Raw genomic sequence first — 12,308 nt, 5'->3', positions numbered from 1 at the left:
TTTACATATTCTCTCAATATAATCCTACTTTTAATAAATTAAAATAATTTTAATCCTCCAATCGAATGATGTCACATGTCATGACTCGAAGAACTGATTTTTTTACTCGAATCTATAAAACTTGACTCGAATTAACTTCAAGTTGTAATTTCATAAACCTAACAAGACTCGAAATTTTTTTACCAAGTTGTAAAATACAACTCGAATAACTAAAAAAATTAATTTTCAAGTTTGAGTTGAGTCTCTCAACTTTGTATCATAAATGTATATCACATATGAAAAAAATAAAGAAATACACATGTATTGTATATGGTTATAAAAGATCATTTAAATTGGAACAAAAAAATATCATAATATATAAATATTTAAATTAAATTAACAGAGACTTGAAAATTGACTCGACTCGAAAAAATCTAAGTCAACTCCAAGTTGTAAAATAGGTTAAATTTATTTTAATTTATTAAAAGTATGAATAAATTGAGAGAATATGTATAATAGGGACCAATGAATGATTATATCAAAATATTTAACTCCTGTTAACGGCAGGTAACTCGAGGTGAGCACATCTTAATTAATAAAAACAAAAGTGATTATCTTATGTTTTAAGAAATCAATGACCAAAGTGGATAAAATAAAATAAGTGATTTTTCCTGTAGTTAACCCTAAAATAAATTGGCGCAAAATTTACTCTAATAATTAAAATCAGATGTAATTCACGTGAACCTGAACTGATACCTTAACCTTTTATTTTGCTTCCATTAATGATCATATCACGACAGTTCCCAAATACGGCATCATATTTATTAATCAAAGTGCTGATTTTAACAAGGTAAGATAGATGCCACTATTTTTAGCTAATACCAACAATTTTTGTAAATGGTGAAGTTTGTTTATTCAGTTACATACTCGCTTTTCCAAGTTTTTTCTTTAATTCTTATTCATTGTTTATGTCGAAATTTATAAGGCTTAAATCACCATTCTCCTCTGAATTATACCATTTGTATTGAGTTGTTCTCTAAAATATTTTTTGGGATTTTTTTCCTTAAAGTTTAAATCGTTACTCCATTGGTCTCAATCATTTAATTCCGTTAAAAAATATGCGGATAATTTATATATTTAGTCGTTTAACTATTCATGAGGTTCTATTTTTGTCAATCAACTATTATTTTTCAAAATCATCACTAAATTTAAATTTTTATTTCATTTTGGTCACTCAATTTGATTATATTTATTTTTTTAAATTTACAATATATAAGAATTCATTATATTTTTACTGACAATAAATTTAATGTATAATAATAAATATATTATAATGTACCTCTTTCTTTTAGTGAATAGAGGAGTAACCACATTTGAAATTCAATTCTAAAAAAAACCATATTTTAATTTCTTAAAATGAAGGTACAATCGGGTAGCTTAAACTGCTTCAAATCAATAAAAATATGTAGTTCATTCAAAATCAATACAGGAATTAATTTCTAGTTAAAAAAGAAGCAAAGACATAACTTCAAGTACGAAACATAAAATTTGACAAGATTCAAACTTATAAATAATGACTCGTTCATATTTCAATTTCTTAAAATATTTATGATATTTTAATTTAACATTTAACATCTCTTTTATTAAAATTTTAGGTACAAACAAATTAAATATGTTGTTTATTATTTACGCTATAATATTATTTATTATTATACACTAAATTTATGTGTTGAGTAAAAATATGTGATATAAATTAATTCTTATATATTGTAAATTTTAAAAAAAATCTAATTGAATTGTTTGACCAAATCGAAATAAAAACTTAAGTTTAATTATGATTTTAAAAAAAAAATAGTTGATTGATCAAAATAGAATCGCATGAATAGCTGAGTGACTAAATATGTAATTTATCTGTGTTTTTAACTGAGTTAACGGATATAGGCAAATGAGGTAATAATTTAAAGTTTAGGGGGCAAAACGTTTCGAAAAATACTTTAGAGGGTAACTTGGTACATATGATATAATTTAGGGAGCAACTATGTATTTAAGCCACTTTATAATTATCTTTCTAATAACGAAATATTTAATGTTCAAATATCAGATTCCTAGTGTAATAACGTTTTTAATCCAATTTTTCTAAGTTTAAAACCCAAGAAAACATTACTGATAACAGTTTAACATCCGTAAATCCTGATGTAAACTGTAAATCCCAAGTCCTATAAACTATGCCACAACTCATTCCCAGGCACCATTTAACTTGCTTGCTTTCATTGTTGTTGGCAGAAAAAAGAAAGATGAAGAGGGTTTCCTTTGTTGCAATTTGTGCGGTGGCGGTGCTGTTTTGGGGCGCGGCAGAGGCAGTGACATGTAATCCCCAAGAGCTTAGTCCGTGCATGCCGGCGTTCACATTGCCGGCGGCACCAACAGCAGCTTGTTGCAGCAAGCTGCAGGAGCAGGAGCCATGCCTTTGTGGGTACATCAAGAACCCAGCTCTTAAACCATACGTCGACACTCCCAACGCTAAAAGAGTTGCTTCTGATTGCAAAGTCCCATGGCCTCAGTGCTAAATGCACTCTCTTCAAGTCTGCAAATAAAGCTTGTACTCTTCTGAATAAAACAATAATAAAATATATTACTGTTTTTAAATAACACTAATTATATTTAGGTTCGATGCTAACCGTATAGTGGTTAAGTCTCGCATATATTTTCCTTTTTCAACTCATATTAAGTTGGCCTTTGAATTTTTCTTTATTTATATGACCTTAAATTAAAGTATTTATCATTATATATTTTACTCTCTTTTTTTTCTAACAACGTTTTTTAAAATAAACTAACATGTACTACTTTTCAAAACATATCATATTAATTAGGTTGGTTAAGTGGTAAGCGATTTAGTGTCATTTTAGCAGGTTTCGAGTTTGAGTTCTTGTCTATACAGAAAATCTCCGCTATAAGACTCATCCACCAAAATTATGCGTGCGACCTGATTATCTGTCAAAATATTTGATCAAATGTAGCTTTTAATTTTTGTTAATATTTTATAAAAAATCAACTAAATCATCAAATTTTTTTTTTATAAAAATTCAACTAAATTCCTCTATAACATCATCTTCATCATATCAATACCATAAATCGCAATGTGAACATCATAATGATTAATGTTATCCATTGATCAAACTAAATTGATCTTTTTAATTAGTTAAAGAGCCACATTGAATTTTAAGTTAAAAGGGTCCTAAATACCTTTAAACTTTTTATTTATTACTTTCTTAGTGAATGTGATGTAGTTAAAATCAAGTCTAAATAGATATAATTTGTAAACATTAAGGACTAAATAGGTACAAATTTGAGATATTTGCAATTCAATGACGAAAACAGATTCCGGATGAAACAAGGCAGGAGTGGAGCTGATTATAGACTTTTTTGGGCATTTGTTTAAGAGTTTTTGTAATATTGAGATTATGTGAAGCATATGCAAGTATGAGTGAAAAGTGTCCACCATTTGAGTTGTGTGGTAACTACTATGATTTCCAAGAGGGTATGCTATGTATATAGGGTGTGTGAGGCAGAGCAGTTTCTTCCAAGGCAAGGCGGTGCTGACTCAAGGCCTCGGCTACGCACTTTTGCACTTCTTGGTAATTCAATTGCTAATAGCTTGTGGATCATGATGTCTTTGAATCATCAATCATTCAACCTCCTTCCTGGAATGCCATAAAATCATGCTGTTTAACTTTCTCTTAGATCAGGTGTGGTTTGAGAGATTGTAAAAGCTCCGTAAGCACAATCTTTATTGCACCAAAATACAAAAATCAAAACTCCTGATATACATCACTTCCCTTTTTTGACATACCTTAGACGGGGAAAAGCTCATCTTCCTTACTTTCTGCCTCAAGACAAACCTCATCTGACGGCGATGTTGCTACTCGACGGTTTCCCCATGGTGAATGCACTTACGGAGTGAACATATACCGATCAGGATAATTGTTTATACGTTAGCGGGAGGGCAAAAAGCCACTTTCTTGGCTAGCTATATACACTCCCATCATTGGTTATCTTGTTATACCTAGTGTATACAGCTAGTGACAAGCTTGGTGCGTTCATACTTACAGGTGGAGTAATTCATGGTGTGTGCAGTATTTTATGAAGTCAAAGCTATAACTGGGGCACCACTAGGCAGATAACAATGGTAGAAACGGAAGCAAGTGATCTGCATGAAGAAGAGTTCAAAGAGGAAAAACTAAAAAAAGGCCAAATCATGCATAGTAAACTGGGGAGTTGATCGTCATACTCCAGCCTCTCTACTTACTGTTCCTGCGGGTAAATTATATTTGTTGCATAATTCCAAAGACCTGGAATGACTAATGCCCTCAAGCTCCGAAATGAATAAATTAACCTCGAATACTTATATGACTATATTATTTGACCAAGTTAAACGGAATGGAAGTATTGTATGTATTCGAACTTGCGGAAATGATCGAATTACTCAGGAAACTCCTAAGTGACCAGGATAAATTTGAATACTAATTGGATTAAGTACCCCGATGACCTTGAATGAAGTGAATAACTTGGATAAGTATGGAAACACCGCCGATCTTGCATGATGAACTGTCCCTATGGGTTATAAACCACAAATTATAGTACATTAACAATTTATGATATTGTTGCAATGTGGAAATGATATAAAGACCATTGGAATATTTGTTCCTCTCTTTAAGATATATTCAACGATGATTCTGAAGGTGATCTATGAATAAGAATTGTTGGTATTATAGAGTGCATATCCTGGAAGGGCAATTGAATTGTTCAGTCAATATGCATCAGCTTTGGGAGTTGTTCAGCTCGAGTTATTTTGATAATCTGATAAATCGACTCAGATTGTAAATATCTCGGATCTTCGTTTCTCCCTTATCAGCTCAAATCACTTCAGTCATATCTGAAAACACAAGTAACTCATATGCAAATATCTTAAATATCCATTTGGGTTCAATTGGACTTAAAATCTTGATAATTCAATTCATAATCCTGAATACCCCTGATTGTTTGGGTAACGGAATCACTCTCCGTTAATCTAAATCTAGAATTATTTTTTATATAGGTTCCTAAAGACCTTCCTGATGCACCTGGATCATAGAGGGATTCTAAAGTATCAACTTTAAATGTCTGAATATATCCATTAGTAATCGATTCCTTTTAATAGGATATCGTTCCTGGAATCCGAGCAAATTAAATAAATTTCATGTTTTCCTGATAACTATTAAGTGCTTTTGAAAAAATATTTGGATCCTATAGTGTGTTCCACATGTACTACATGACGGTTTTATATATTTTGAAATGAATTTTACTAAAATTATTGTTTTACTGGTTTATGAACCATGGCAACATGGTATGTGTTCTTCGATTTCGGTTTTCACCGAAAAATATGAATTGTTTTTTATTTATGGAATCATGGAAATTTATGGTTTATGAACTATTGGTTTCATTGGTTAAACTCAAACTGTTTTATTGGGATATTATCTGGGTAGACTGGAGTATGGAGGTACAGTTCTGATCAAGCTGATAAATCCTTACGGACCTAAGGTGATCCTTGGGTAGGCTCTCAGGCCTCAAGGTACTTCCTTGGGTTAATCATGGGACTATTTACGGTGTACAGGTGGATATCAGTTATACGGTTTTGTTGAAAACAATTTGATGTTTCGATATAACAAATAAAGTATAAATGAATTTTAAGATTTTATATTCGATTTCAAAAATAATATTCGAATGTCAAAAATATTACTCCAAGTTTTCAAATGTCAATTTTTAATCCTTACTAAGTGTAAAAATTATGTTTCAATCTTAAAATATTTTTGAAACAATTTTTATGAAGTATTTTGATCCTTAATCGAGCCAAAAACAAGTTTTCTCAGACTGCCAAAATAAGAAAAACCCATAGCTGAACATTACAGCGAACAATGTTGATAATGTTATCGCAACGTTGGTTCCAAAGGTTAATCTGGTGTCATGGAAATTGGCGCTTCCATACATTTTTGTGCAAAGAAAGAGTTTTTTAGTGAGTACGAGGATGGGAACAAATGTGATCGGGTGTACATGGAGAACTCTAGTAGCTCTGATGTCCTAAGCAAAGGTACGGTTTTACTCAAGCTGACTTTCAGTAAAACTTTAGCCCAAAATAAGTTTTATATATACCTACCCTAAGTAGAAATTTAATAAGGGGTGAACTTTTGAGTAAGGAAGACATTAATTTAGTTTTTTAGGCAGATAAACTTGTAGTTTCCCAAAATGGTGATTATGTTGGGAAATGATTTCTTAACGGTGGTTTATTTGTCATAGAAACTCAACTTAATGAAAATAAAGCTACCACTTCTCTTACACTGTTGAGACTATTGATATGTGGCATGCTAGATTAGGAAATGTGAATATTCATTATTTAAATAAATTGATAAAAATGTATAGTCTGCCTAAGCTAGACATAACTAGCTTTAACAAATATGAGATTTGTGTAGAAGCTAAGCATGTTAAACCTCACTTTAAGACAATTTTCAAGAGAAAGACTAAACTGTTAGAACTTATACATACTGATCTAGCAGATTTTAGAAACTCTGAAAGTAAGGAAGGAAAATTCTATTGTATTACTTTTGTAGATGATTATTCGAGATACATAAAAGTATATCTCCTAAGAACTAAAAATGAGGCTAAAAACTTCTTTCTTATTTAAAAGGCAAAAGTTGAGAATCAATTAGATAAGAGAATAAAATGGGTTAGATCAAATAGAGGTGGTGAATATGGATAATATTTCTTTAAAGAGATGTGTGAGAAGAATAACATAATTCACGAAACTTTGGCTCCCTACTTTCCTCAACATAACGATATAGTAGAGAGGAAAAACAGAAATTTAAAAGATATGATGAATTCGTTGTTGATAAGTTCTGGGTTAGGTGATAACATGTGGGGGAAGCCATTTTATCGAATAATCACATTTTGAACCGAGTACCTCACAAGAAATTAGATTATACTCCATATGAATTGTGGAAAGATTACTCTACAAATCTGCAATACCTGAAAGTGTGGGGGTGCCTAGATAAAGTGGGATTATCGTACTTTAAGAAGTTTACCATCAATCCTAAAATCGTTGATACAATGTTTATAGGGTATACTACAAACAATTCTTCATACAGGTTCATGTGTTTACAAGCCTACTCTATTTGTAAATCTAGGGATGTTGTTTTCTTTGAAAATATTCTTATACTAAAGAAACCTAGATTAAATGAGGAAACATAAATAGAAAAACTACCATCCCATTCTTCTAGTGCACCTGCTAATTGTTTTCAACAGATTCAATTTGAACCTAGAAGAAGTAAAAGATAAATAAATGAACCATCTTTTGGACTAGACTTTATCACTTCCTTTATTTATGAGATAAATGATTTAGACTCAATATATGATCCTATAGCTCACATTTTTCTATTAGACAAGGACCCTAAGATTTTTGAGGAAACTATAAGATCTATTGATTCTAATTTCTGGAAAAATGCTATTAGGGATGAATTAGAATCAATAATATCTAATCATACTTGGGAATTGGTCGAGTTGCCTAGACAATTTAAACATATTAGCAAAAAATGGGTCTTCCAGAAGAAAGTCAGACCAAATGGTTCGATCCAATAGTACAAGGCAAGGTTAGTTATCAAAGGGTTCACTCAAAAGTTTAACTTAGAGTACTTCGATACCTATTCCCCTGTAACAAAAAATCTCAACGATTCGTGCATTATTTGCACTAGACTCCATTCACAAGTTGCAAGTACAACAAATGGATAAAGACTGCATTTTTGAATGGAAATCTAGATGAGGAGATCTATATGAAGCAACCATATAGCTTCGAGGCATCTAGAATGGATGGCAAAGTGTGTAGGCTGAAAAAGTCACTTTATGGCCTGAAGCAAGCTCCTAAATAGTGGTATGAGAAATTTCACAAAACTTTACTAAGTTTTTGTTTTGTTTTTAATGGTTCAGATACATGCGTGTATTCGAGGATGTTTGGTATTGATTTCATCATCATAAGTTTATATGTGAATGAAATGTTGATTTTCAGTACTAACATTGAGTCCATTAACAAAACAAAGAATTTCTTATCTACTAAATTTGGGATGACTGATTTGGGAGAAGTCGATGTGATCTTAGGGGTCAAAGTTACCAAAACTGAAAAGAGTTTTTCTTTAAATCAAATACACTACATTGAGAAAGTGTTAAAGAAATTTGACGATTTTGATGTCATCCCTGTGAGAACTCCTTATGAACTTAGCATACATCTCTTTAAAAATAATAAAAGTAGTGTTTCACAGACCGAATATGCTAAAATAATTGGAAACTTAATTTTCTTAATGAACTATACTCGGCTTGATATTGCCTATGCTATGCACAGATTTAGTAGGTATATTCATAGTCCAAGTGGTGAACATTAATTGTTCTTCGACGCTTACTCAAGTGTCTTAATGGTATGATGGATTGTAATCTTGAGTTTTTTGGCTATCCTATTGTTTTTATAAGGATATTGTGATACCAATTGGGTTTCTGACAATGATGAGGTGAGCTCTACAAGCATGTATGTGTTTACTTTAAGTGGAGCAGCAATCTCGTGGATGTGTAGGAAGTAAACCCGTAGTGCTCGTTCCACTATCGAATAAGAGTTTATAGTTCTTGACTTAGCTGGCCAAGAAGTCGAATGGCTCAGATACTTATTAGTTGAAGTTCCATTGTGGGGAAGACCAACTCCTTTAGTCGTCTTGCTGTGCCATTTACAAGTTATGATATGTGTGGCCAAAAACCAAGTTTACAATGGTAAGAAGAGGCATATTCTCATAAGACATGAATTTGTTAGACACTTAAGGAATGGAATACTCTCTTTAGAATATGAGAAGTAGGAAACGAACCTACCAGATCTGCTTACCAAAGGGTTAATAAGGAAACTCATCCTAGATTCGTCAAGGGGGATGGATTTAAAGCCCATTGTTTTAGGAATTCATGGTGGATACCCAACTTAGTTTTATAAGTTCAATGTAGTTAAATGAAACCATGAAAAGATTCATAGTGTACATTTCTACCTACCTATCCCTATGGCGAACAATGTACATGCACACGATGAGCTTGATTGCTCTTAATAAATTCATAGCCCAAATTTTGGGTGTCTTAGTGAGAAAAACTTGACGATTTTACCAATTTTGTTTGAATATATATATTTTTAATCAATTCATAACCCAGATTTGAGTGGGCAGTCCTAACTAAGAATGACAAGTTGAACTTACCTCTAGAAAGGTTAAGTTTTATGAAAATTCTTAATGAATTCAAATCCAATAGTTTGGATGGTCCTACTGAGAAGGACTTATCGAATTCACCTATTAATTAGGATGAATATTTATTCTTAATGATTTTTGATCCCAAAGTATGGGTGGTTCATTTATAATGAACTTGAAGAAAATCACCATAATCTTTGAGGGGTTGAGCTATTGTGAAAGGCTCTTAATTATTTTCATAGCCCAATTTTAGGGTGGTTTATGTTGAGATAAACCTGATGAAATAACCAACGTAACTGAGAAGTATTAGCCACCTTTTATGAAAAATATTGGGCCATTTTTGTAATACACTTACTAGAATCCTAAGGTAATATGTCCTAATATACACTTGTGTGTATATATATATCTTACACATCGAGCACTTCGGTGGATGAAGGGGTTAGTTGTGTGTTATGAGTTTACCCTTATCTTAGAAAGTTCAAGACTAGTTTCACTTATCTAAGAGAAGGATTGCTCATCACCATTATGTACTAGTTCAAGATACGTTCACTAGTACTTAAGCAACGAATTCCTCTATTGCTCTTATGAGAAGATTATTTTTCGAGTTTCAGAAGAATTATTTCGCATTAGTGGGCAAATATTGGTAATGCGTAAAGCACTATCCCATATTGTGTGGGAAATACCACTGGGCTTGGATATTTATAGTGTTAATTCTTCCTTCATTTGTTTAGTGATAGAGAACAAGGGACAATCTCACAAGCTGCCACCGTCGACATCCTTTCATCTCGTCTCTGCTCGTGCTCGTGGATGTGGTCGTGGTCGTGTAATTACATGAGTTACAAAGGACTGGAAATTAAAGAACGAATATGGCTGCTTTAAGGCCAGGTTCATTCGTTAATAATAATAGTTTCAAACAAAGTTTTAATTAGGAAATTAATCAGGCTGAACGAAACCTACAAATAGAGAGGTTTTCCAAGCTTGTCAACATACTCTGAACTCTCACATATCCTCTCAACCTAAAGCATTTCAAAGCTTCTTTTCTCTACTGCTATCAGAAGAGCAGTATCACCGGCAATCCACTTTGATTTCGGGTGTACAAATTCTCGAAGCGACCATGTTAACCTTTGGGGATGATCCGCCTATTGCACCGATTACACATATCAGGACGAATTTATTTCTAAAGCAGTGGTTTTTACCACGATACGAATTTGGTTGTTTATTTGTTCAATATTTTTATTTGTCTTGTCAAACAGTGTGATTTTGCAATTTATATTTTAAACAGATCTTGCTTGGCAACTCCACGTGAATGGAGATGAAGGCTAGATAGATTCCTCTCCCAAACAAGAAAGCGTTGGGCGGCGCTTGAGAGGAAATACAGAGAAAAGGGTTAATTTTTAGTACGGTTATCAGCTATAATTAAGGAACATAAGGAGAGAGCTGGCATCTCCTCATTCTTAGTCACAAAGCTGAGTAAATATGCTATTAGGTTTAGTAGCACAGTACACTGAAATACTATGCAAGTGCAAGTGGACGTGTATTTAAACTCCACGCGTCTAAATACTGTATAACGATGATAAGTGTTGCAAGTATTGTAATTTTTATGTTATAATTAATGTTATATTCATTTTTACACATATTTTTATGTGCATTAAGAATGGGTTGTTATATGCTTAATATGATGTTTGGACTTGCTTTTGGTGAGGAAAACAATGAGTTTGATTTCTTGCATAAGAACAAGACAGGTGCCACCATCTTACAAATACACGTTACCATTTCTAATATGGTGGGAATCTGCCTCTTCAATTCCATTCCCAACTTTTTCAAAGTTTTTCATCATATTCATTGACAATTTCGAATAATTAAACTATAAAATATAAATTGTATACCAATTGCGCCACAACTCAACCTTTACAATTTCCTCCAAAATCTCATTGGTAATGACAGTTTAACGTCCATAAATCTTGATGAAACATCAGAAATTACCAACCACAAGTCCTATAAATTGTGGCACAACTCATGCACCGAGTACATTTAAACGTCATTGTTTTCTTAGAATTACCCCCACCTTGTTGTAGGAAAGAAACCAAAGATGAAGAGGGTTTCGTTAGTTGCTTTGTGCGTGGCTGCACTGGCGGTGTTGCTGTTTACTCGCGTGACGGAGGCAGCAATATGTGATCCCCAACAGCTTAGCCCCTGCATATCAGCATTGACATCTCCGGTGGCTCCGTCGATATCCTGTTGCAGCAAGCTGAACGAGCAGCGGCCTTGCCTTTGTGGGTACATTAGGAACCCCCCACTTAAACACTTTGTCGACAACCCCAACACTAAAAGGATTGCTTCTACCTGTAGAGTCCCATATCCCCGATGTTGAAGCGTAGCTTGATTAGTGCACGTACTATCTAGAGGCACCGAAAGTTCTGCCCTAAATAAATGAATCATGTTTAACAATAAATAAATAAAACAATAATTAGAGAAAATTATGGAAATATTTTACCTTTTTATTATTTTAGTATTGATTAATCATACTTGTGGATATATAGCTAATCTTTTCATGTTTTCATTATTTTAGTATTGATTAATCATATTTGAGAAGCGACAATTCAAGGACAATTTCTTCTTACTTTTTTTAAAACAAAATTCATGGAAATTTTTTAAAAGAAAAAGAACACTAATTAAGATTATAGTTGTGTTAAGTTCTTTCATATTCCGTAGATAAAGATCACGAAGATACGATGGTGGAAGGAGTTTGATGCGAGCATTCGTTGTTAATTTTTGGTACTGCATTCGCTGGGAATTCACTTGAAGTCAATCAATCGATACAAATTTATATGTTTATGTAGATATCGATAATTATATTTATTATATTAATAAGAATTTATTTTTATTTTTAAATTAAATAATTTAATTTCATGATACTAATTCAATAAGTTTTAAATTTGTTAATTAAAAATTAGTTTGCTTTCTTTAGTAATCAAATCTAGACTTGTACACTAGAGGTCCCAAGTAAAGGCATATTTATTGATCAAATCTTATTATAATGTT

At 32.4% G+C, this 12,308-nt stretch overlaps 1 protein-coding gene across 1 annotated transcript; it reads left to right on the top strand.

Moving 5' to 3' along the window:
• Positions 1 to 2,245: 2,245 nt before the first annotated feature.
• LOC120171792 (non-specific lipid-transfer protein 2-like) lies at positions 2,246 to 2,625 on the top strand. The gene has a single exon (XM_039179444.1). The coding sequence runs from the start codon at positions 2,274 to 2,276 to the stop codon at positions 2,544 to 2,546; it is 273 nt and encodes a 90-aa protein (XP_039035375.1). The 5' UTR covers positions 2,246 to 2,273; the 3' UTR covers positions 2,547 to 2,625.
• The last annotated feature ends 9,683 nt before the right edge of the window (positions 2,626 to 12,308 follow it).

The sequence above is a fragment of the Hibiscus syriacus genome, unplaced genomic scaffold, assembly GCF_006381635.1.
Source record: "Hibiscus syriacus cultivar Baekdansim isolate YM2019G1 unplaced genomic scaffold, ASM638163v2 tig00111837_pilon, whole genome shotgun sequence".
NCBI lineage: Eukaryota > Viridiplantae > Streptophyta > Magnoliopsida > Malvales > Malvaceae > Hibiscus > Hibiscus syriacus.
This window is presented reverse-complemented; position numbering and strand designations above follow the sequence as displayed.